The sequence below is a fragment of the Poecilia reticulata genome, chromosome 19 (genome assembly GCF_904066995.2).
Source record: "Poecilia reticulata chromosome 19, P_reticulata-male-v2, whole genome shotgun sequence".
Lineage (NCBI taxonomy): Eukaryota > Metazoa > Chordata > Actinopteri > Cyprinodontiformes > Poeciliidae > Poecilia > Poecilia reticulata.
In genome coordinates, this window is record NC_088848.1 from 1,435,119 (window position 1) to 1,461,555 (window position 26,437).

The 26,437-nt window shown below is 41.4% G+C and overlaps 1 protein-coding gene across 4 annotated transcripts; it reads right to left on the reverse strand.

The window, feature by feature from the left end:
- Window positions 1-1,178: 1,178 nt before the first annotated feature.
- rnf40 (ring finger protein 40) lies at window positions 1,179-26,317 on the reverse strand. 4 transcript variants are annotated; one of them, XM_017310868.2, is made up of 20 exons: window positions 26,210-26,317; window positions 25,693-25,841; window positions 24,710-24,877; window positions 22,293-22,602; window positions 21,990-22,193; window positions 21,750-21,856; window positions 20,972-21,118; window positions 19,235-19,309; window positions 19,046-19,165; window positions 18,789-18,968; window positions 17,890-18,025; window positions 16,492-16,613; window positions 16,137-16,408; window positions 13,315-13,432; window positions 10,956-11,105; window positions 4,429-4,641; window positions 3,506-3,631; window positions 3,204-3,344; window positions 2,530-2,631; window positions 1,179-1,573 (listed from the first exon to the last, which is right to left on the reverse strand). In XM_017310868.2, the coding sequence occupies exons 2-20, from the start codon at window positions 25,828-25,830 to the stop codon at window positions 1,397-1,399; spliced, it is 3,006 nt and encodes a 1,001-aa protein (XP_017166357.1). In that variant the 5' UTR covers window positions 25,831-25,841; window positions 26,210-26,317; the 3' UTR covers window positions 1,179-1,396. The 4 variants fall into 4 exon arrangements, with proteins under 4 accessions (XP_017166357.1, XP_008434540.1, XP_081457221.1 ...); XM_008436318.3 differs by lacking the exon at window positions 26,210-26,317 and adding an exon at window positions 26,090-26,209 and having other exon boundaries at window positions 21,750-21,853; XM_081601095.1 differs by lacking the exon at window positions 26,210-26,317 and adding an exon at window positions 26,090-26,209 and having other exon boundaries at window positions 4,429-4,638.
- Between the last annotated feature and the right edge of the window lie 120 nt (window positions 26,318-26,437).

The window sequence follows — 26,437 nt, forward strand, 5'->3', positions numbered from 1 at the left end:
AAAGTTTGGGTTTCGGCCGCACCAGCTTCGATTCCACTGATCACAGGATTGCGCAAATTGAGGGACGAAAAATAAATTAAGTAAAAAGTATTTGCGCTCGGAAGAGGTGCGTTTTTCCAGCAGTAGAAATCGGTTTATTTGATTAAACCCGCAATAGAAACTTTATTGCATCGCGAGTCACGTGATCAACAACCGGATGTTAAACAGGCGGGAAAGACGAAGAAGACGACAAATAGGAAGTGGTAGGGAGATTTTTCTAAACGGGCAAATTAAAGATACAAAAACTGGAAACGCGCCAATTTAGAAAAAAAAAACTTGTTTAAAAAAGTTTTGTTCTACGATGAGGCTGTAGAAACTGGTTCATGTCGGAAAACTGTAAAGGAAACGAGGACAGGAAGTGGGAGGAGGATGATGACGCAGCACGTTTTATTTTAATGCGCAAAAAAAGTTGAAATTACAAAAATAAATTTGCTTAATGAAACCATGAAAGTTTAGAAAAAACTTGTATTTTTCGCTAAAACATTGTTGGGATGAGGCTGTTTGGCCACATCAAAGTCGGTTTATTTTGCAAAAATGCTTTGGAAACATTTTTTTCCAGTCAAACGAGTCACATGATCAACACCAGATGTTACTGCTGCCGGAAACAAAGAAGAAGACAACAGCAGGAAGTGGTGGAAGGATGCTGGCGCAGTTTGTTTTTATTATGCACAAACTGAAAGAACGAAAATTAATTTGCTTAATTGCAAGAAGCCAATTTTGAAAAAAAAAAAAAAAAGTTCTATATTAATTTTTTGCACTAGGATGAGGTCATTTTTTGTCTGCAGAAATCAGTTTATTTTGTTAAAAACTCAATGGGAACATTTTTGCGCCACAAGATCAACAACCGGATGTTACTACTGGGGGAAACGACAAAGACGACGACAGGAAGTGGTATGACGATGACAGAGCGGCAGGTTTTTTAATGCGCAAATTGAAAGCACGAAAATAAATTCACCAAATGAGAAGGCCATTGTTTTTTGAAACAAGTTTTTCTATTTAAAAAAGTGTTTTTATAGAAAGACTAGCTTGCGCTGCAGGATGAGGTGGTTTTAAAGCCGTAGAAATAGATGAATTTGGAAAAAAAAAAATGTCCCTGGAACGACTAGTTCTAGTAAAATAAAAGCTCGACATGTGAGAACGTCGCTTCCCTCACAGGTGTGTTTATTAAACTAGCTCACAAAACACTCAGCAGGTAAATCACCATGTTTGGTCACCAAATGGAAAACAATCTGATAAACGATCTTTTCCAAAGATTAAAAATGTCTGAGTGAATCTGCAGTCCTCCTGCTCCCCCCTCTGGTCTCTTCTCTCCTTTGGTTCAGCCTCCTCTCTCTCTCTCTCTCTCTCGCTCGGCCGCTCAGGTGATGTAGATGCGGTGGAAGTCGTTGGCTCCGAAGGCGCAGTTGCACTTGGGGCATTTCCTCTGCCGCGTGTCGTAGCGCATCTTCAGACACTCGTAGCAGAAAACGTGGAAACACTTGGTGAGGACGGTCTCCTTGTCCCGCGTGTTGCAGCAGGGGCAGCGCAGCTTGGCCTGGGCGGGGAGGTCAGACCGTCACAAAAGTAACACAGTACGGAGATACATTGGGGCCAGAAAAAAAGATTTGAATCTGAAAAGTAATTTTGAACTTTTTTTTTTGTTTTAAATATTTCTTTTCAGCTTCAAAACATTTTTTAAGTATCAATTTTTTTTCCCCCCATTTAATTTTTTTAAATTTCATGTCCACAATTAGGTCCATAAAACTGAAACTGTTTTCAGCTTTAAGACTTTAAATTGTTTTAGGTTTAAAAAAAAATTAAAATTAAGTTTTTCCCCCAAAATTTTTTCAGTTTCAAAATAACTACTCAGTTTTAAGTAAAAAAAAAAAAAAAAAAAATTACACCCACAACTTGGCTACATATAACTAAAATTAAACTTTTTATTTTCGTCTCATCTTTATTTCCAGTTTTAAAATTATTGTCCATTTTCAAGAATTCTTTACCGTAAATTTTTTACAGTTTAAAAAAAGTACAAACTTTATGACACCAATTTAACTCCAGGAAGCTGAAATCAAACGCTTCTTTTTAATTTTAAAAACAGTTTTTCAGTTTTAAATTTGTTTCTGGGAAAAATTTCTGGCCCAAATGTATCTCTAAAATGAAGCAGCTACAAAAATCACAAAGTTTGGGAAGAAAAATACCAAAGTTCATCAGTTTTACAGATACAAATCTGAAAAGTGTGGCGTGTGCTTATATTCAGCCACCTTTTAACATCTATATGCATGCCACACATTTCAGATTTTAATTTGTATCAAACTGAAAACCGCATTTTGTTTTTTTCTTCCACTGCACAGTTTCTGTTGTCGTAAAATCCAGATAAAAACCCAGAAGTCTGAAAAGTGGATCGACGAGCCGATCAACGAGCCGATCGATGAGCTGATCAAGCCGATCAACGAGCCGATCGATAAGCCGATGGACGAGCCGATCGATGAGCCGATCATTTCTCCTCACCTTGTACTGGTTGATCTCCTCCTGCAGGATCTCGTCTGCGTCAGAGTAAACCTCCACCTTCTTCTGCTTCTCCAGCTTCCTCCTCAGCCGGGACAGATCCTCCTGCAGAACCAGGTCAAAGTTCAGACTTTAAATAAAAATGATCCCGCCATGAAAACCTGTTCAGATTTGACTTGGTTTAACTAAAACCGCCTTTGGACCTAAAGGATCTAAAGTCAGAACAGCTACAGTTATTCCAGCTGGAAACTAGAGAAGCTGAACATTCAGAGCCACATAAAGACGGTTACAAAGACGGCCTTCTGAGGAACATTTCCAGGATTAAAGCACCAACATCTGAGCTTTAATCAATCGCATTGATTAATGCAACAAACGTCCAGAAAACTTCAGAACAGCTGAAACCCTGAGTTCCATTAAATCAAGATGAAAACCTGTCTGTTTAGAGCTGCTTTGATTATTAACCACCTTATCAATATGTTTGATCTGTGTTTGATTTTGATGGCATTTAAAAATGTAATATTTCTGTCAGTTTCTTAATCCCTGTAACCTGAGTGAAATTTAGACATTTGAACTAAATCGAATCAGTAGTTATCAATACGGACTGATTTGAAACGTCTTGGCGGCCATGTTGCCCAGGGCAGCCTCATTCTGCGGCGCCAGGCAGAAGCGTCTCGTACCTGCGCCCGTTTCAGGTTGCTGCTCTCCCTCTCGCGGGCGGTGCGGTTCTCCGCCACAGAGACCTGGATCTCCTTCAGCTTGGCCTGCGTGTGTTCCAGCTGCACCTTCAGGTCCTCCGCCAGCTGCGCAGCCTCCACCGCCTGCTGCGCCAAGGAAGCAATAAAACAAAAGCTAATGGTCAAATTCCTGGCTGCTAATGTGGCACACAGCGCCCCACTGAAGGGATCCATCCTGTTTACTGCAGGTTTTATAATTTCCACATTAAAAGTCATTCAGTGGTGATTTCACGTTGTGTTCTCGCCTTCCTCTTGTTGAGCTCCAGGGCCTGAGTCCGGACCGCCAGCTCCTTCTCCAGGGCAGCCAGAGTCGTCTGCAGGACTCCCTCCTTCTCCTCCAGCTTCTGCACCACCAGCAGCTGGGCATCCACCTGCAGCAAGCAGCTCCAGACATTAGACACGTCCGGCTGCATCTACAGCCAGTAAAGCCAGTAAAATATGGAGACACAGGAGTGCCAAATCACAATAAATGAAAAAAAGATGAATTATTTAAATGCGTCATTAATTCATTAAAACTTAAAATAATTTATTAAATATAGAACAAATTATATGTAAAAATATAAAATTTGTGAAGGTTTTTGATATGGGAAACAAGGGCTGTTTCCCAGGGCGGCATTAATGGGGCGATATAGAAGAATAAATGTATTTAATATGTACATACAGGAATAATTTTTAAATATAACATTAATTATATCTACCAATATGTAATTAGTGAGTTATGATTTGAAACATGGGCAGTTTCCCAGGGCGGCATGAAATGGGAAAATATGAAGATAATAATGAAAACGGAAAATAAATACATATTAAATATATAATTAATTATATGTACTAATGCAAATTGTGATGGGTTTGATATGGAAAATATAAAAATGTCTCCCAGTTTCCTAAATTCAAATTCCAACATACTTTATTGATCAAAAAGGACATTAAACGTGATTGTGTCTCATTTTAATTCAAGATTGTTCAGAGTTGTTGTAGATGGTGACAAATAAGAAAATAATTTAAAAAATAAGTTTTTTTTATTGAAAATGTTGCTTATTTATGATTAAAGAAGTAATTACTTGAAAGCCAGTCCCACCACCAAACAAAACTCTAATGAATGTAAAACGTACTGAATTGACCTGAACCGTCATTCCTCCGTGCTGTCGGACTGTTTTCACCTCCTCACCTGCGTCTTGAAGGTGAGGACCTGGTCCGCCAGCTCCTCCTTCTCCTCCTTCAGCAGCTTGTAGATCTGGTTGGACTTGATGCGTTCGCTCATCAGCTTGAAGTTGGCGTCGTCTTTCTCGCGCAGCTGCTGCAGCAGCCTGCTGTTCTGCTCCTGCATGTCTTCGAAGGCCTGGCCCGTTACGTCCATCTCGCTCAGCAGCGCCTCCTCCTCCTCAAGAGAAACACAGCAGAGGGTGTTGACTGGGAGCAGTGGGAAGGCTGTGAGCGCTCATCTGGAAACCAGTTTACACACATTCAGGTTTTATTCAGATCCTCTGATTTTATTGAAGCCAGTTCATTTACCAGTTTAGTTCCTCGAGTACAAAACCTCTGATAGTGAGGCAGGAGGATTTTATCATTGTAGACTGGAAAACAAGCCTCCGGCCACCAGGTGGCAGCAGTGATCAAAATGATCAACAGGCTCAGTGATTATTAGAAGAAGCTTACAGTCATAACACACTTTATTCTGATAACTATTCTCGTAATTTCACGACTTTCTTCTCGTAACTTCACGACTTTATTATAACTTCAAGACTTTCTTCTCGTAACTTCACGACTTTATTATAATTTCAAGACTTTCTACTCGTAACTTCACGACTATTATAATTTCACTACTTTCTTCTCGTAACTTCACAACTTTCTTCTCGTAATTTCAAGACTTTCTTCTCGTAATTTCAAGACTTTCTTCTCGTAATTTCAAGACTTTCTTCTCGTAATTTCAAGACTTTCTTCTCGTAACTTGACGATTTTATTATAATTTCATTACTTTCTTCTCGTAACTTCACTGCTTTCTTCTCGTAACTTCACGACTTTCTTATCGTAATTTCAAGACTTTCTTCTCGTAATTTCAAGACTTTCTTCTCGTAACTTCACGACTTTATTATAATTTCAAGACTTTCTTCTCGTAACTTCACGACTTTATTATAATTTCACTACTTTCTTCTCGTAACTTCACTGCTTTCTTCTCGTAACTTCACGACTTTCTTCTCGTAATTTCAAGACTTTCTTCTCGTAACTTCACGACTTTATTATAATTTCACTACTTTCTTCTCGTAACTTCACGACTTTATTATAATTTCACTACTTTCTTCTCGTAACTTCACAACTTTCTTCTCGTAATTTCAAGACTTTCTTCTCGTAACTTCAAGACTTTCTTCTCGTAACTTGACGATTTTATTATAATTTCATTACTTTCTTCTCGTAACTTCACTGCTTTTTTCTCGTAACTTCACGACTTTCTTCTCGTAATTTCAAGACTTTCTTCTCGTAATTTCAAGACTTTATTATAATTTCAAGACTTTCTTCTCGTAACTTCACGACTTTATTATAATTTCACTACTTTCTTCTTGTAACTTCACAACTTTCTTCTCGTAATTTCAAGACTTTCTTCTCGTAATTTCAAGACTTTCTTCTCGTAACTTCACGACTTTCTTCTCGTAATTTCAAGATTTTCTTCTCGTAACTTCACGACTTTATTATAATTTCACTACTTTCTTCTCGTAACTTCACTGCTTTCTTCTCGTAACTTCACTGCTTTCTTCTCGTAACTTCACGACTTTCTTCTCGTAATTTCACGACTTTCTTCTCGTAATTTCAAGACTTTCTTCTCGTAATTTCAAGACTTTATTATAATTTCAAGACTTTCTTCTCGTAACTTCACGACTTTATTATAATTTCACTACTTTCTTCTTGTAACTTCACAACTTTCTTCTCGTAACTTCACGACTTTCTTCTCGTAATTTCAAGACTTTCTTCTCGTAACTTCACGACTTTATTATAATTTCACGACTTTCTTCTCGTAACTTCACTGCTTTCTTCTCGTAACTTCACGACTTTCTTCTCGTAATTTCAAGACTTTCTTCTCGTAACTTCACGACTTTATTCTCGTAGCGTCATAACTTTATCCTCATTTTATGACGGGGACGTAAACGTTTACAGTCTCTGGGGGAACATGGCGGAAAACAACAGAATCGCTGCTCCAGTGTGACATGACCCATTTATAATTAATTTCTTTCATTGTTTCCAGGGATGAGGTAAAAGTGGTATTATGGGATGACCTGGATCGTCCCTGAATGGAGAAAACAAATGCTGCCTCTTAAAAAGGTACAACAGAAAAGTGATTCTGCATTAAACAAATGTTTTTGTATAATAAAGTTTCTTAAACATGTGTATCTTATTACTTTTAAAGCTAAACCCAGTAAAAGCTTCATGTTCGGAGAACACATGCTTTCCTCATCCTGCAGCTCAGCTTCCCATAAACCCAACACATGGGCATGTTTAGATTTAATGCCTCCAGTGTTCTGTGAATTCGGACTCGGCCGGGCCCGGCGCTAACGTGTGTTCTGGGTGATACCGTCACGTTAAACACATGTGTGAACTCCCTCTGCAAACAGATGAAACCCGAGCTTCAACAAGCCTTTAGATTTACGCTTCTAAAAGCCGCTGCAGAACTTAAACGTTCAATTAAGCTGCATTTTAACAGAGAATTTAAAATGTTAATCTTTCTGCAACGAATCCTTTAAAAGAAAATGTTTTTGTTTGGGGTGTTGCTGCCACGGCTTCTAATAAAGGGCAGGACAATAAACAGACAGATTGTTTTTGACAGAAAACAGACTGAGAACCGCAGAGTCGGTTCTGTTGGACCTCAGAAGAACAGGAACTTCTGGGTAACGTCTCACCAGAACGGACAGACGTCACGTCTGGGTTCAATCAGGGTCCAAAACTCCTAATTAACATCTAGATGTTCCCAACACCTGAGGTAATAATTAGCTATAAAAATGATTGACCCTTTGCACGTGACGTCCAGCGCTCCGCCATGACGGTCGGACCACGGCGCTCCTTTAAAGCCCGTCTGAAACAGTCCGCCAGTCTAACACCTTGTCTGTTCACAGGATCCTTCGCGGTCGGCAAACAGACCAGGATACAAACCAAACCTGCGTTTTATTTTATAACCTTTAATGAGGAAAGATGGCGGCGAAGGACAGCAGCTGTCAGTCATACTGACCGTCAGCCCTCAGCGTCACCCTGACTAACCTTCATATACTTTATAAGTAAATGTGATCAGAAAGATCTCAAACGTCACATTATAGACGAGGTGTGTGTGACTATTGGTAACCATGGAAACAATGCCACACCGTTCTGTAGCCTAGCATGAATAAGAAACCTGGTTAGCATCTCGTCTTTTGTACGTATTTTGCTCCAGGACACGGCGTGTAAGACACAGTGGCGTAAACCAGGGAGAGTTTATCGTCCAGTAACGTTCGTTATTGAGACACTCAGTCCGTTTCAGATGAACAGAAACAAACCTGAAGGTTTCATCTCAGCACCTGAAGAGGAACGCTCTGGAGTCAGCACACAGCTTCAGTTATTACAGCTGGAAACCAGCAGACCTGAACCTTCAGGGACACATAAAGACGGTTACAAAGTTGGTCTTCTATCACCTGAGGGACATTTTCAGACCCAGAAAGATCCAGAAAAACTCATCTGTTTCTCTTTAGTCACACTGGATATAATAAACTGGAACAAGTTTCCTGAAACAAGGCTAAAATACCAGCTGTTTGGCGTTGATCAATAATCCCAAGAACATTGATCAATATATTTGATAAGTATTTGTTGGTGATTTCGATGATGCCATTTGACAAGAAGTTACACGTATCACTTGTTTTGCAATTGGTTTCCGTTATGTTTTTATGGCATAAAACACTTTGAACTGCCTTATTGCTGAAATGTGCAATACAAAACAAACAAAACCAAATTATCCAGCAGCTGTGTCTGATTATAAAACGATGTTTAAAGAAAGATTTGATTCGTTTTCCACCCAGAGATCCTCAGGTATGAACTTCAATCTGAGAGCTTCAGGACAGATTAGGATTAAAAAGTTAATCAAACGTCTGGATGGACGTCAGTGTCGGCTCTGGAAAACTAACTGGACTTTCTTCCTCCACTTTTAAACTCTCATCCTGGAATGTTTATCATAACTTAGCAGCTTGGATTAAAGATTCAGCGCGTTAAGGCATTATTAATGGAACGCAGAGCTTTTCAGCTTGGATTAAAGATTCAGCGCGTTAAGGCATTATTAATGGAACGCAGAGCTTTTCAGTGACTCAAGGGTCATTTTAGAGGAACATGAGACACAAGAAAAGCTCCATAAAACAGGTCAGATGATCCCATGAGTGGCTCTTCTTTTGGCTTCCTGCCTGTTTGATTGTTTACAAAGTTCCTACGACACCTAACAGTGTGTCATCGGGCCGGGCCGGTTCTCCATTCCTTTAATTACGTTCTGGACCACCTCCCATGCACGAAGAGCTGCAGACAAATCACTTCTCAGCATCTGCTGCAGCTTTAACTGAGAGTTAAAATCACACACACACACGCATGGCAGCAGAAAGTGTGAGTCAAATGAACTAATCAGCCTCTCGGATTGATAACATTCAGGTCAACAGCTGGGCAATAACGGCGTGTTGGGCGGATCCGCTACGCCAACACGATGAGGTTACGTCAAACACTTAACCTGGGACTCATTACTGCTTCATGCATTCCTGCGCCTGATAATCTAGGATTATAAAACTCAAGAGAATGAGGTCACCTGAGGCTTTATGAGGTTGGATCACGTTTTTACTACTAATGAAACAGAAAACACCCTCCTGTCGCTCTCAGGTGTCTTCAGATTCACAGTCAACGGAAAATTAAAGCTGTTCGAACTCATGCTATTCATTTTATTGAAAGAGTTTTAGATAGTGATCCGTGGGCAGAAGGAGCTCCTGTAGCAGTCAGTGTTGCAGCGACTCTTGAGAAGCTTCTGACTGAAGACATAGTCAGGGTTGTCTGCGATTTTCTTGTTTTTTTTCCATCATCCCCTGTGGTTCCGGAACCAGAACCAGAACCAGAATCAGAGCCAGAGCCAGAGCCAGAACCAGAACCAGAGCCAGAACCAGAACCAGAGCCAAAACCAGAACCAGAGCCAGAACCAGAGCCAAAACCAGAACCAGAGCCAGAACCAGAGCCACAACCAGAGCCAAAACCAGAGCCAGAACCAGAACCAGAACCAGAACCAGAGCCAAAACCAGAACCAGAGCCAGAACCAGAACCAGAGCCAAAACCAGAACCAGAGCCAGAACCAGAGCCAAAACCAGAACCAAAACCAAAACCAGAACCAGAACCAGAGCCACAACCAGAGCCAAAACCAGAGCCAGAACCAGAACCAGAACCAGAGCCAGAACCAAAGCCAGAGCCAGAACCAAAGCCAGAGCCAGAGCCAGAACCAGAGCCAGAACCAGAACCAGAACCAGAACCAGAACCAGAACCAGAGCTAGAACCAGAACCAGAGCCAGAACCAGCCGTCTTTATGGGCTTGTTCCAGTCTTTTTAAGTTGCTCTGGACCCCCTGATTCTCTCCTGTCGCTGACTGAAGTGAGGGATTCAAACTCAGAAACATTTCTGCAACTTTCGTAAAGTGACTCTGAGAGGAAGTTCAAAGCTTCACCATCAGGTCCAGATCGGGGGCATCAGACACAGAAAAGAAACACATTCTGCAGCTCCTCCAGACTAGCCAGCAGCAATTAGCAAACAGCAGCTGAGCTCATTATAGGAGCTGCTGGTAAAAACATTAAAGGGCTAATAGAGGAGCCATGTTGGGATGACTTCCTGGAGGCGGAGCTTCAGGAAGAGCAGGAGCTTCTTAAAGAGACAGAGGCCCAATTTCAAGGCGTAACAAAGTTACATTTCTTTTCAGCCATATTTGATACATACAGGATTTTTATAACTGAAGGTAACATAGTTACTTGATTGTGCTGTAAAATCGCTGCCAGGTGCCGATTTTACATATAATACTTTAATATGAAAGTTTTGCTCTTAAATATTATTTTCTTAATCAAATCACAGTAGTTTCATCTGAATTCTGCCAAATTAGACCAAGGCGCAAACATGCTAATATTATTTATTTTTGAATGCATAAACAGCCATTTATTGATATTTTAACAAATTGCTAATGGATTTATTTATACTTTCTTCCATAACCGGCCCTTTAAAGACATTCTTGATCCAGTAAATCCTGATCAGGGAATCCTGTTTGTGATTATTATTATTATTTGTTTTACACAAAACTCCAAACTAAAGCAAAATTAGAAGCAAAACCAGAAGCGCCAGTTGTTTAAAACGTCCTGCAGAATAAGGAGGACCCCGACTTTCACCAGCATCAACGATTCAAAACAAACCCGTGGGTTCAGATCAGCACGCCAAGCTGGCCGGGCGTGTAGCCATGTTTCGGTTCCTCCTCACACGGCTAACATTAGCAAAGCTTCTTTTTCAGGCAAATGCAGCCCCAACGCCTCTGGTTTCACTCATCTCACTCAGCTGTGCGTTAAATATTCATCTCAGTTCCGTCACAAAAACTCAAACATGACGTTTAGGGGCAAACGAGGGGAAACAAGTTCAGAGAGTTCAGGTTTCATTAGCGCCGTTAGCATTCAGCTAAGGAGCCACACAAACCTGCTTGGTGGCTGCCAGTTTCTTCTGCAGATGCTCGATGGTTTCCTCTGCAACGCGGATCTTCCTCAGGGCGTCTTCATCAGCCAGCTTCTTGCTCTCCTTCCTCTCCCTCTCCTCCAGCTCTCGAACTCGCATCCTCAGGTCTTCCACCTGGACGGAGAAATTAAAATAAGGTTCCATCATTTCCAGCAAATTACAGCTGTGATGAGCTCCATTTATTCATTCTCAGCTCCACATTTAGACTCAACACTGCAAAAAACTCAAAACAGACAAAGTATTTTTGGTCTAGTTTTGGGCGTAAACAACTTTCTAACTTACTAACTTACATTTAACTTTTCAGCAAGAAACAGGAGTTTAAGTCAATCATTTCTTAATATTGATGAAATATTAATATTTCCACTGGCAGATCGTTTCACTTATAACGTGGGGAAAATGTCTTGATAGAAATGAGATGATCTGCCAGTGGAACCAGAACTGGGTTGAAGGTAACGGTCTGGGCCTGGCTGGGGTTGCTAGGTAACGATCTGGGGTTGCTAGGTAACGGTCTAGGCTTGGCTGGGGTTGCTAGGTAACGGTCTGGGGTTGCTAGGTAACGGTCTGGGATGGCTGGGGTTGCTAGGTAACGGCCTGGGCTTGGCTGGGGTTGCTAGGTAACGGTCTGGGGTTGCTAGGTAACAGTCTAGGCTTGGCTGGGGTTGCTAGGTAACGGTCTGGGGTTGCTAGGTAACGGTCTGGGCCTGGCTGGGGTTGCTAGGTAACGGTCTGGGCTTGGCTGGGGTTGCTAGGTAACGGTCTGGGCTCGGCTGGGGTTGCTAGGTAACGGTCTGGGCTCGGCTGGGGTTGCTAGGTAACGGCGCCAATTAAACCAGCACTTTATTTCAAGTGTACTAAGATATTTGCACTAGAAACTAAATAAAAATTATTTTTCCCATTTTATAAGTGAAATAATCTGCCAGTCAAATTAGTAATTTTTCATCAATATTAAGGAATGATTGACTTAAACTTAAAAAAGTTACCTGTAAGTTAAGTTTTGTCTTATTTAAAGTGTGAAAAGTTATTTGCATATGAAACTAAACTGAGAAAGAATCATTAAGTCATCTTCCCTCTGGCCCAAAATTAAATGAAATTGAGCTAAAAACCAATCTATTTCCCTTAAAAGTGTCTCCAATATGGCTGAAAAATATTTCAAAATTGTTAGGATATTAATTCTCTCTTTATTATTACGCCATGTCTGCAATACGCTGTGAGCTTTGGCATCTCAGCCCCTAAAGTTACACCTGAGGTGAGGAAAAAAAGGCAGATGGTGAATGAATGGAAACTTAATATCCACCCAGAAAAGTGTCCAAGCTGCCATTTCACACAGTGATAAAGACATTTGATGCGTTGTGCAGCTCTAGTCTTAAACTGTAATATTGTTTAAAATTCTGGGGATCAAAATGGCTGCCAAACGGCTCTCAGACTTTACAGATGTGCAGACGTTAAATTAATCTGAAGAAATTATCTACATCTTCCAACTCAGTGGTGCCAATATTCTGCTTAGCGCTTTAACTTCCCCTAAATTAATTAAGTTCTCAAGCACTAATTTACTTTGTTGTTTGGTAAATTTTCAGTTGAACAAAGTTTCACATCCGTGATGAGGTTTTGATTACCGGCTGTTCAGAACTTAGTTTTGTTTTCTTGGACCAAAAAGCCAAACAGAGGACAGTTAATAAGTTACCGTAATTTCCAGACTATAGAGCGCAACTAAATACGAACCGCACACCCTGAAGTCTGAAAATATAAAAAATTAAACATAAAAAAGCCAAACCTGTCTGTTAGCACCAGGTGTCAATTTTTAGCTTTGCCAAAAAGAGGAGAAATGAAATAAATGCCACTTGTTTTTATTAGATAGATAGATAGATAGATAGATAGATAGATAGATAGATAGATAGATAGATAGATAGATAGATAGATAGATAGATAGATAGATAGATAGATAGATAGATAGATAAGTAGTGCCTTATGGTCTGGGTATTACGGTAGCAGCCCTGTGTTGGCGATAATGTTTAGCTGCATTGTCCCTGTAAACATAAACACATTTAAAAGATTTAAAACGGCTAACTTTAGGTGTTCTCATTAAGAAACAACTTCTACACCAATCAGTGTTTTATGAACTGAAAGGAAAAAGATGTAATCGGTTTATTCAGATCTAAAGGTGATTTTTTTCCTGTTTTTAATAAACTAAAAAGCTGAACATCTCCATCACTTCCTGCTGAGGCGCATTAAAAACCTGCTATCCTCGTGTCAAACGTTTAAAGCGCCTCTTGAAAAGCACCAGCTGGTTTAGCATTCGATGCTAACGGCTTGTTTTCAAACCAACCTCTGCTTTTGACTTGCGCTCGGCGGCCATTAGCTGCACTTTATCTCTCTGCTCCTTAGGAGCCGACTTGTACATGTCCAACAGGAGCTTCATCTCTTTCTGCGACTCCTGAGCTTTCCTGATGGAAACAGACACGGAGGAACTGGATTAAACTGACACGGAGGAACTGGACTAGACTGACATGGAGGAACTGGACTAGACAGACATGGAGGAACTGGACTAGACAGACATGGAGGAACTGGATTAAACTGACACGGAGGAACTGGACTAGACTGACATGGAGGAACTGGACTAGACAGACATGGAGGAACTGGATTAAACTGACATGGAGGAACTGGACTAGACTGACATGGAGGAACTGGATTAAACCGACATGGAGGAACTGGATTAAACAGACACGGAGGAACTGGATTAAACCGACATGGAGGAACTGGATTAAACAGACATGGAGGAACTGGATTAAACCGACATGGAGGAACTGGATTAAACCGACATGGAGGAACTGGATTAAACAGACATGGAGGAACTGGATTAAACCGACATGGAGGAACTGGATTAAACTGACATGGAGGAACTGGACTAGACTGACATGGAGGAACTGGACTAGACAGACATGGAGGAACTGGACTAGACAGACATGGAGGAACTGGACTAGACTGACATGGAGGAACTGGATTAAACTGACATGGAGGAACTGGATTAAACCGACATGGAGGAACTGGATTAAACAGACACGGAGGAACTGGATTAAACCGACATGGAGGAACTGGATTAAACAGACATGGAGGAACTGGATTAAACCGACATGGAGGAACTGGATTAAACCGACATGGAGGAACTGGATTAAACAGACATGGAGGAACTGGATTAAACAGACATGGAGGAACTGGATTAAACCGACATGGAGGAACTGGATTAAACTGACATGGAGGAACTGGACTAGACTGACATGGAGGAACTGGACTAGACTGACATGGAGGAACTGGATTAAACTGACATGGAGGAACTGGATTAAACAGACATGGAGGAACTGGATTAGACTGACATGGAGGAACTGGATTAAACAGACATGGAGGAACTGGATTAGACTGACATGGAGGAACTGGACTAGACAGACATGGAGGAACTGGACTAGACTGACATGGAGGAACTGGACTAGACTGACATGGAGGAACTGGATTAAACAGACATGGAGGAACTGGATTAAACTGACATGGAGGAACTGGATTAAACTGACATGGAGGAACTGGATTAAACTGACATGGAGGAACTGGATTAAACCGACATGGAGGAACTGGATTAAACAGACATGGAGGAACTGGATTAAACCGACATGGAGGAACTGGATTAAACCGACATGGAGGAACTGGATTAAACTGACATGGAGGAACTGGACTAGACTGACATGGAGGAACTGGACTAGACAGACATGGAGGAACTGGACTAGACAGACATGGAGGAACTGGACTAGACTGACATGGAGGAACTGGATTAAACTGACATGGAGGAACTGGATTAAACCGACATGGAGGAACTGGATTAAACCGACATGGAGGAACTGGATTAAACAGACATGGAGGAACTGGATTAAACAGACATGGAGGAACTGGATTAAACAGACATGGAGGAACTGGATTAAACCGACATGGAGGAACTGGATTAGACTGACATGGAGGAACTGGATTAAACTGACATGGAGGAACTGGACTAGACAGACATGGAGGAACTGGACTAGACAGACATGGAGGAACTGGACTAGACTGACATGGAGGAACTGGACTAGACTGACATGGAGGAACTGGATTAAACTGACATGGAGGAACTGGATTAAACTGACATGGAGGAACTGGATTAAACAGACATGGAGGAACTGGATTAGACTGACATGGAGGAACTGGATTAAACAGACATGGAGGAACTGGATTAGACTGACACGGAGGAACTGGATTAAACCGACATGGAGGAACTGGATTAAACAGACATGGAGGAACTGGATTAAACCGACATCGAGGAACTGGATTAAACCGACATGGAGGAACTGGATTAAACAGACATGGAGGAACTGGATTAAACAGACATGGAGGAACTGGATTAAACCGACATGGAGGAACTGGATTAAACTGACATGGAGGAACTGGACTAGACTGACATGGAGGAACTGGACTAGACTGACATGGAGGAACTGGATTAAACTGACATGGAGGAACTGGATTAAACTGACATGGAGGAACTGGATTAAACAGACATGGAGGAACTGGATTAGACTGACATGGAGGAACTGGATTAAACAGACATGGAGGAACTGGATTAGACTGACATGGAGGAACTGGATTAAACTGACATGGAGGAACTGGATTAAACTGACATGGAGGAACTGGATTAAACAGACATGGAGGAACTGGATTAAACAGACATGGAGGAACTGGATTAAACTGACATGGAGGAACTGGATTAAACTGACATGGAGGAACTGGATTAAACAGACATGGAGGAACTGGATTAAACAGACATGGAGGAACTGGATTAAAGTGACATGGAGGAACTGGATTAAACTGACATGAGGAACTGGATTAAACTGACATGGAGGAACTGGATTAAACAGACATGGAGGAACTGGATTAGACTGACATGGAGGAACTGGATTAAACTGACATGGAGGAACTGGATTAAAGTGACATGGAGGAACTGGATTAAACTGACATGAGGAACTGGATTAAACTGACATGGAGGAACTGGATTAAACAGACATGTAGGAATATATTTCATAATTAAAATTTTTCCATAAATCAGAAGGAATTTTGGGAAAAACCCAGAAACTTTACTTGAGTTCGACTCGGAGCATCTTCAGCGTGTCCGAGTCTTTCCTCTTCAGCTCGTCGCTGCGCTGCCTCTCTCTCTCTCTTTCCCTCTCCCGCTCTCGCTCGGCCTCTCTCTCTCTTTCTCTCTCTCTCTCCCTCGCCCGCTGCCTCTCCAGCTCCTTCCTCCTCTCCTCCTCTTCCTCCTGGTCTTCTTCTTCCTCCTTTTTAACGTCCATGCCGTCGCTCGTCGTCTCCTCCAGGATCAGAACGCCCGCGTCTCCGCTCTGCGAGCGCAGCTGCCCAGAAACCAGACAGACGGCGGGTTAACAGCGGCGCCACGGCGTTCGCTTCAAGCACCTGATCGATCGCTCCGATCTACCTTATTGATCTCCATCTGCGTCTCCCGCAGCTTCCTCTTGTAGCGCTGCACGTCGCCCTTCAGCTGCAGGTTGTGGTTCTGAAGGCTGCTGATCAGATGTCGCATCTCCCGGTTGATTGGTCCTGAGGAAGCAAAGGTTCAAAGGTCAAAGTGTGAATTTGCTGTTTGTTTTTTTTATCTTAAATGCAAAATTGTTATATTTTGACTCAGTTTTGCCTTCATTACTGCTCTGAGTGTGTTGTTCTTTCAGCTAATGGCCTTTAACAATTAATTGATTAACCCGATTAATTGTTTCATACTTGGCCTTTATTCTAAACCCTCAGTCCTCTTCTCCGTCGCCCCCTGCTGGTCCAGGAGTAGCTTCTTAGATAATCAAAGTAGGTTTAAAGGTTTCCATCAAACTCGATCCACTGTTAGCCAGTTAAGGTCAACAGGATGAACGGAGGATTGAACTGAAACGGCTTTTTCTCGTGACAATACATAAACTGGGTTTAAAGTAACATTTCACTGTGATGTCACACAGTGAAGAGGTTTGCTGTGAGGTTATGGCACAACTTTCTGTTTTTTACTTCTCTTATTGTTCTTATGGCATCATTTCATTCAGGCCTGGACACTAAATCAATCATTTATACTGGTGATCATACAGGTGATCAATACCAACAGATGAAACATCTGATAGAATATTTAATATTTGAAATATTCCAGGTTTGTGCAATCTACTAACTCTCTCCCTCTTTGGTTGCCTAGCAACCTGATGGGCAAGAAGCTGTTTCAAAGCTGCAGCATCTACTCTAAAAACATACATTTTACATACGCATTAAAACTTTCGCTGTCCTAACATGAGACAGATAATCTCTAAAAAAATAATCGATCTCCTCCCTGCTCTGCATAATTACTCCGCTCAGTCAGAAACAGCCACTCAGAACTAGCAGTAATCAGCTAGCCGCCATGCTAACAGGAAGTTTTCATTCAGTAACTCAGGATTGTTTATTGTAATGGATCCTGTATTTGTCTTTGAATGTTAAGTTTTATACTTGAACTTTTTTGGCAATGTTGAGAGGTTTTATTTTGGCTCTTCAGAGCCTCCATATGTTATCAGCCCTCCGGCTAATCCGCCCGATAGCAGTACAATTTGCACAATGCCTGTTTTGTTTGGTTTTTTTCTTGGAAAAAGTTATTAAAAACAAGTTTTTGTCTAAATTAAGGTGAATTCATGGTTCCTTTTTCCACATAATGTAACCGGTAGTGCTTATGATTAAAAAAAATAATCTTGTGATCGGAATCGGCAGGAAAAAACCTGATCGGCACATCTCTACTATTGACTGATATGAGACCTAATTTCCCAGTGTTGTTATAATAAATAGTGCTGTAGATCAGATGGAAACAGCAGACGTCCACCTGCTTGCTCGTTGGCTGCCAGGTTCTGCTCGAACTCGATGCGCAGCATCTCGTACTCCTTGCGGACCTGCGCCAGCGTGTCCTCCAGCTGGATGACTTCGGTCCGCAGCTTCTTCTGCAGGGAAAGCTCGTCGCTCTGACACAGACAGGAAGCCAAAGTCACCACAAACGCACAGAAAAGCTCATTTATTCAGATTAATCGCTCCACAGGCTGTCATTAACCACTATTCATCTCCGTGACCAACTTTGAAATCTTGAAATCTAAATATTCACACCGTTGAGACTCTTGTGTTGTTTTTGTAGCAGAAAGCAGGTGATGTAGTCTCCCAGTACTGAACAGCAACAAAGGGAAACTTAATCCACTGCAGATGCATAATAGCAGCAAATATATTCAGGGGACAGATAAGGTGCCTTTTCTTCTCTAGCTCTCTGGTGTCCACCCCTTTCTGATGCCGCCCTGGGCAACGGCCCATATCACAACCCACCACCGTATGCACGTTTTGAAAACGTTTTATCGTCTCAAACCAGACATGTTTGAGGACTCCCAGTTTTCCAGGTTTTTTTTGTATTCAGGACGGTCTAAAGGCAGCCATCTTGTTTTATAAAGGCAGCCATCTTGTTTAATAAAGGCAGCCATCTTGTTTTAAGCATTCGTTCAGAAACTCTCCATTTCCTGTGGAACGTGTTCGATGAGTCTTTTGTGAAATTTGGAGTTTGAACACCAGAAAGTTGAAAAATGTTCAGTTTTTGCTTCTGTCGAGGAAAACCGTTCGTCGCTGCCGTAACGCGCTGCTGTTACCGAGGCAACGCTCCGCATCAGACCGGCTTTTAGGCCAAAACAGGTTTAATCCGGTTGTACTGAATGTTCAGGTTCATGGTGTGTGTTTACGCGGACTCACCTCCATGTGCTCGATCTGCCGGAGGTGAGCGTTCTTGGTGGTGAGCAGCAGGGCTCTGGCCTCGTCCAGCTGAGTTTTAACTCCCAGAGATTCGTTGTAGAGCAGCGAGAACTGAGACTGCAGACATTTATATTCCGACGTTTCTTTCACGACTTCTTCTGGAATATTTCGCAGGTCCATCTGAAAGATTCAAGGCAGTTTCTGCGTTGTCCGTGTGTTTGTGCTGAAAATGAGCTGTGGATAAAAACGGTGCTGACCTTCAGCTTCTCGCTCTCCCTCACGGCCTCCTGCAGCTCCTGCTGCAGCTTCTCCAGCTCCGCCATGCGGCTGTTCGCCAGCTCCTGGTTGTGCTCCAGCTCCGCATTCAGGCTCTCAAACTAAGACCAAAACAATCCTTTACACGTCTGCAGATCACACTCTGAGACGACTGCAGCGCCGTTCCTCACCTTCTGGATGTTGAGCGTTATCTGCCCTCCGGCTAATCCGCCCGAGCTGCCGGTGCTGCTGTAGCCAGACTTGAGCTGCAGAAACAAAACATGCGTCAGAAAGACGAGACAAAGATCTAAATGTATCTCTTCTTAAGGAACAAACACGATGATGAATTTAGGGCTGAAACGAGTAACGATTCTATAACTAACCGATTAATCGATGCTTGAAATAACCGTCTAACCATTTAGGAACCGACTGACTAAATTGGAGCATAGAGACTCGAAAAAGGTCATTTGATAAAACAACAACTCAGTCAAAGAGGTTATTAAAACAAAACGGTACAAAAACATAAACATTTTGCATTTAAGATAAAAAATTTTTTAAAATATTTTTCTGTAAATATGTAAAACTCCTGGTTCAAACTCAGTAAAAAGCAAATTTTTTCCAAAAATATAAAGAATTATAGAAGAATTTTTGTTTGATTTGAGTTACAACAACATTTAATTTTTCTTTGGGATCAATAAAGTGTTTTTGAATGGAATTGAATTGAATTAAGCACCTTTTGCCATCAGTTAATAATCAGTTAATCAATAAAAAGCAGATCAGCCATAAACCATACTGACGTTCAGTCCGGCCGAAAGCGCTTAGCTCTGCACATGTTGATGTTGGACGGATCATTTTTAGCCACAGACGCTTCCTGAGCTACAAACGGTCAAACTTTCCCTAAAGGAGTCATCGTTTCAGGAAACAACAAAATGTTTATTTTCTCATTTAAGAAAAGAAATAAATTATTTATGTGCATCTTTTGATGCATTTCTAACATTGTATAAAATAAAATTAAGTAGTTAAATGAAAGTTCAAAAGAATGTGACTTTTTTATGCAAGTAATCGATTAATTGCAAGAATAGCAGATTAATCGTCTGAATAACAGATTAATCGTCTGAATAACCGATTAATAACGATTAATTGCAAGAATAACCGATTAATCGTCTGCATAACCGATTAATCGTCTGAATAACCGATTAATTGCAAGAATAACCGATTAATTGTCTGAATAACCGATTAATAACCGATTAATTGCAAGAATAACCGATTAATCGTCTGAATAACCGATTAATCGTCTGAATAACCGATAAATCGTCTGAATAACCGATTAATTGTCTGAATAACCGATTAATCGTCTGAATAACCGATTAATTGCAAGAATAACCGATTAATCGTCTGAATAACCGATTAATCGTCTGCATAACCGATAAATCGTCTGAATAACCGATTAATTGTCCGAATAACCGATTAATCGTCTGAATAACCGATTAATAACCGATTAATTGCAAGAATAACCGCTTAATCGTCTGAATAACCGATTAATCGTCTGCATAACCGTGTGACGCCTGCATGAGTTCAGACTACATCAACAGAAATCACTGATGTTATTCATGGCTCACATGCCACCAGGCATCACAAACTGAATCATTTACATATTTCTATGCAAACTCATTTTCTAATTCCATGAAATGCTGCAGGAAGCTACAAAACATCAGAGAAAACGGAGGTCAAAAGGTCAGTGCAGGAATAAAACAGCTTCTACTGATTTTGTGCTTTCATACGTTTCTTCCTGCCGGTTCCTCCGTAGATCGGACGTTTAAAAAAGCAGCTGACTCGCCGTGTTCCGGCTCTTATCGCCGTTTGCTCATGGATTGTGGAAAACGGAATCTCAGCCAAAGCCTTTTGGACACAGGTAAGTCCGAACCCACCTGCTCCATGGCCTCCGCCAGGTGTTTGTTGAGCTTCTGCTCCCGGTTGCGAAGCTTCTCGATGTCCCACTGCAGATCCTCCACCGTCGTCTCCATCTCAGACACTTTGGTTTCTGCACTGGTCACTTTGTCCACCCACTCATTGTACTGAGACACGAGGAAAACAAACAACACGAGGAAGCATGAGGACGTGGTAAACCACAGTATAATTAAATGTCATGTTTGGAAATCAGACACGCTGCACACCTGACTGAATAAAGAATAAAACAACAAGTTAATAAATTAATTCAATGTATAAAATATGAGCAGATCCATGGAGCCACTAGGAATAATAAATATAACTTGAAACAACCCAAACAAATTAAATTAAATTAAATGCTTGAACATGATATACAAAGAAAGTTAAAAAAAAAAATAAAATCTTTCTACGTTTTCTGGCTTTTAGCAAATAAAAATAATTTTGGTGATTCTGACTAAGAGAAAAAAAAGAAAAGTTTTAGTTCGATTTAACTTCAGTGAAAAATTAAATCTTTATCTGGAACATGAAAAATGTCAGATATTATTATAGAATAATTAAGAAAACAGTATATTTATATACATTAATAATTATAATCCAACATAAAAACCTACATTTTTGTATCCAGTTAGGAAAGGATTAAATTTTACTCGTCCAAATATGTCCCACATTATTTATATTTACGTCACTAATTTTACTCCATTTTAATGTTTCTGCTGTTTCCGGGTCGCATCAGCGGCGCGGCTCCGTCAGGATTCGTACCTCCATGGACATCTTGTGGTGTCGTCCCTGCAGCAGCGTGGTCAGGTCCCTCAGCCGGACGTTGTCCTCCCGCAGGCCGGCCTCCGGCGGCCCGCCCTCCTCACCTGCTGACCACCAACATCATTTTTAGCATTAAAAGGCTACATTTTTGGCCCTTATGACTTTAAGAGTGGGGATTTTGGTTCTTGGTGTAAAAGGTCGGTCTGAGCGCCGCAGCAGCTGAGCCATCGCCATGGTTACCTGCAGCCTGGATAGCCGAGCACATGTCATCAATGTGCGCGTGCAGCCGGTCGAAGACGCGGACCAGGTGGCCGATGGCGTCCTTGCTGAACAGCATGCGGTCCTGCAGGTGCAAGCTCAGCTCCTCCTCGCCGCTCTGCTCCAGCGTGGCCAGGAAACCCTTCGCATTCTCGCTGAGAGGAGGAGGAGGAGGCAGCGACGCATCTGCACACAGCGCAGGACTCATAAAACAAACCGACGGGATTCAACAATCAGATGCTTGGAGTTATAAATGTTTTTTCCCCTACAGAAAAAGCTGCGGACCTGTTTTTGGGTCAGACGGCGGTTCAGTCAGTGGCGTTAACTCGTCTCCTCCAGCAGGGGGCGCCGGCTGCTGCAGCTCGTCCTGGTGATCTTCCTGCCGCTCCTCTGGCTGGAGCTGCTGGTCCGTCGGGCCGACGTCGCTCTGGGCCTCTGGCAGCGGCGGCGGAGGAACCGCCGAGGTCGGCAGGGTCAGAGCGACGCCATTGTCCTCCGTCGCCATGGTTTCCGGCGGCAGGGCCAAGGGCGGGGCGGGGCCAGACGCCAACTCCGGCTCGATGCATTTACGCAAAACTTTGACGTTATCCTCCAGCTGCGAACCAGACAGGAAGATTAAAAAACATTCAGCTGAAGACAAACATTTCAGATTGAACTAAAAGTCTGTTGAAGCAGCTGCAGGTCACATTTCCAGGTTTATTCAAATAAAATCATGTTTTAGCTCCTGCTGCATCCTGGGTGCTTACACTGCAAAAACACTAAATATTACCAAGTATTTTTGGTCTAGTTTGAAATAAGAATAAACTAAATTACAAGCAACTTTTCAGCAACATATAGGAGCTTATTTTAGCCAATAATTCCTCAATTTCAATGGAGAAGTTCTAGTTTAATTGACAGATTATTTTACTTATAACAGGACAGTTTTCATATATTGTAAGTGTAATAATCTGTCAGAACTTTTTCATTAATATGATGGAATCACCGACTCAGAAAAAGCTCCTATATTCACCTGAAATGTTACTTGTAAGTTAGTTTTGCCTTATTTGTAAATATCTTATAAAAAGATATTTACAATAAAAACTAGACCAAAAATGCTGTGTAAGATTTTGGGAAAATAAATGTTGTTTCTATTCTTTACGAAGATTTGAATTCATAAACTCTGACCCTCTCCGGCCCTGAATGTGTGACTCGAAACGAGGGGTGAAAATAGGCGGGTAAGGCAGGTACTGCTACCCCTACAAGATTTAGCGGGGGTTAGGGTTAGACCTGAAGAGTACAGTTAGTACCTGCAAGAGAGAGGAGCGTCTGTCTGCTGTAAAACATGAACGGGTTCACTGTGCAGCCGTGGGTTCACCCACTCATCAGCCATGACTGATTAGTTTTTCAAGAACAATCTAAAACACGACTTAATCAGTTAATAAGTAACTTTTTTCCCCATTTTATATTGTTTCTGATCTGTTCTGTTGGAGCAGCGGTGCGATACGTAGATCGCGGAAGGTTTTGAGTCGATCTCGGCTTTAGGTGATAAACTGAACGCCGCCAGGAGGCTGAGAGCAGAACGTTCTCCTCTGAGTCCTTATCAAAACGTTCGTAACTTTATTAAAGAACAACAACAAAAAGTCAACAAAACGTTTTCAAATGATTGACCCAACAACAATAATAATCTCAGTGATTATTGTTTCAACAAGGTGTTGCGCAATTCTGTGCGTTTTGGTTCCATAACCAAACTAACCAGCAGATCAGGAGATTAAATTAACTAATCAACCACCGCTGTGTTCATGAGGATTATTAATGATCGCAACATAAATATCAAGCCTGAATGTTATGTTTTAAACGTAATCTCTGGTCGGCTTGTGGAGCGCAGGAGGTTGCCACGGCAACAGGTGTGCTTAAATGACAGAGAGAGACGGAGAGTAAAAAGGTGCGAGTGGTTTAGAGTTAATCACCTGTTCAGGTTGTTTTACCTTTGCTTATCTTTGACCTTTACAGCTGGAATCGAACCTACAACCTTCCGATCGCAAGACGACTACTCTACCCACAGAGCCACAGAATGTTGATGATACTTTCTCCAAAATAAAAACCTTTTTCAACCTTTATAGCTCCACTGTTGAAAATGAGGCTCTAACATTCACAAATGACAGTGAAATAAAATCCAGTCCAACATCTGTGAGGTGATTCCTCTGGAACCTTTTGGAGGAAAAACATCCCAACTTCAGAAGATGAGCTTTAACCTAACAGAGCTCTGTGGTTCCTCCTGTCAGCATGAGAGTCAGGGTGAGGAGGCGCCATGTTAGGAAGAGAAGCTGCAGGACCTTCAGAACAAACAGGTCATGATGCCAGGCTACTGATTATCCCTCTGTCTGGACACAGGATCAATAGAACCAGTTTAAGAGATAAAATGAATGGTTATATGCCAGACATGAAAAACTGGGATGCTCTCCATGCCATGATGTTCAGAGTTTAGGTCTCATGGCATCTCAAGGTGTCAACATTGCAGCCAGTGGGCTGAGGGAGGAAATACAGATTTATTTTGTAGCAATTCAAGAGCTACCAGCTTTTATCGCTTCGCAAAAAAATTCATCAGCACAGAAACTCCAAAGCACACAAAGAAGCAGTTTATATATATATGTGTGTGTGTGTGTGTGTGTGTGTGTGTGTGTGTACCCCCAAGAATTTAAAGCTACTTTCACCCCTGCTCGTACCTGAGACCAGTACCGGTTGACAATCAGCAGTGTCGTGTCATCTGTAGCCTGCCTCTTCTCCAGCTTTTCTATTTTCTCTCGTAACTCGTCCTCCATCGCCTGCCGTTGCTCCAGCCGCTCGCACAGCTTCTTGTTCTTGAACTGCAGCACCTTCATGTCCATTTCCTCCTGCAAAACAGTCACAAAAAACAGTTAGAGCAAAAAGACCTGAGGAAATAAATGTTATTTTGATCTCAGACATTCATGGGGTTTATTTTTTTTCTGCATTTGTTTTATTGATTGAAGGTTTTTGCTTCTACTTTCTGTAACTTCAGAGTTTTTTGTTTGTAGTGTTTTATTTTTTTGTGTGTTTTGGGGTTTGGTTCATGTGTTTGTGCCTTATGCAAGAAATATGAAGATAAACAGAGAGAATATAAATAAGTTTACACTTCCACTTACAACAAGCTTTAATATGTAAAACAAAACTTTTGACATCCTGTTACATGCAGTGGCATTCTTGTACATATAAAGAAAACATATTTTTTTATATTAAACAAATATTTATTTATTTTTTACATAGTTTAATATGTATTTATTAGACATGTCACAATAACAAATTCTACTGGACAATATAGTGTCGCAGAAGTTATTGCGATAGACGATAATATTGTTGATTTGAGAACATTTTACTGTAATATAATGTAATTAGAACACATTTTCAAAGAATAATAAACTTTATATTATAATGAACTGGAAGACATCTGAAAGTAGCTGAGACCGAAACAGACTGAAGATTTTCATCATCCAGTTTTGGTAGAAAGAAAATAAATCATGCAAATGGAAATTATTGAGCTTGTTTTAATCGATGAACTTATTCATCGCGTCCTTGATTTTAATATTGAATGTTTGTGTTTTACGTGTTGCCATTTGCAACATTTTTTGCTCATATGTGCTGGTGGTGCAGATTTAAACGACAATAATGAAGAGGACAGCCGGTGACCCACCGTGGAGGAGACTCCCGCTATGCGGATGGGCTCGATAAGCGTCGTGGTGGTTTTCTCCTCCTTCTTGCTCTTTTTCTCAGGTGGGCCAGGAGGACTGTCCCCTCCCGAGGGCCGCTTCCCTCCCCCGGCACCCGACATCTTTCCTTCACCTACAGAAGAAAACACACACAAAAACCATTCAAATCCAATGTTACTGCGGCTGAATAACGCAAACACAAACCCAATTCATTTAATAAGAACAAGAAACTGAAAATCGGTTTATTTTACACAGCAAACCTGATTAATCATAAACTAACTCCATGTTTTTGATATTTCAGTTTGACGTTTCCGCTGAATTTATCCTAAAGCTAGCTCCGGGTTAGCCACACAGCTCCCTTTGTGTGGCGCAAATACTCACTTATAATCCCCGTTTTCATTCACTTATTATAAATACGGCTACAAAGCACTGGCTGGATATGTTTTGCATTAACAGAAATAAAAGCAAGCACAGCCAATGAGGAATACCGATGCTACACACCTTTGCCACCAGCGAGTGGGAATATAATTCAGGGGGACGCCACAGGAAATGACGACAGAACGTTTTCTTCGACTACGTTTAAACACATAGAGACATAGCGCCACCTAGGCTTCACCATTCTCTTCGTACTTTATAACTTTGTATTTCATACAAATAAAAATAATAATTTTATAATTTTGCTATATACTCACTTAAACGCAACAAGCTAATTTTCTTTGTAGTTTCGGA

Coding starts and splice junctions, on each gene's coding strand:
- rnf40 (XM_017310867.2), bottom strand. Junction 4,642..10,955: donor AACTGGCAGCCACCAAGCAG/GTTTGTGTGGCT, acceptor GTTTCTCTTGAG/GAGGAGGAGGCGCTGCTGAG. Junction 1,574..2,529: donor AGGAGATCAACCAGTACAAG/GTGAGGAGAAAT, acceptor CTCCCCGCCCAG/GCCAAGCTGCGCTGCCCCTG.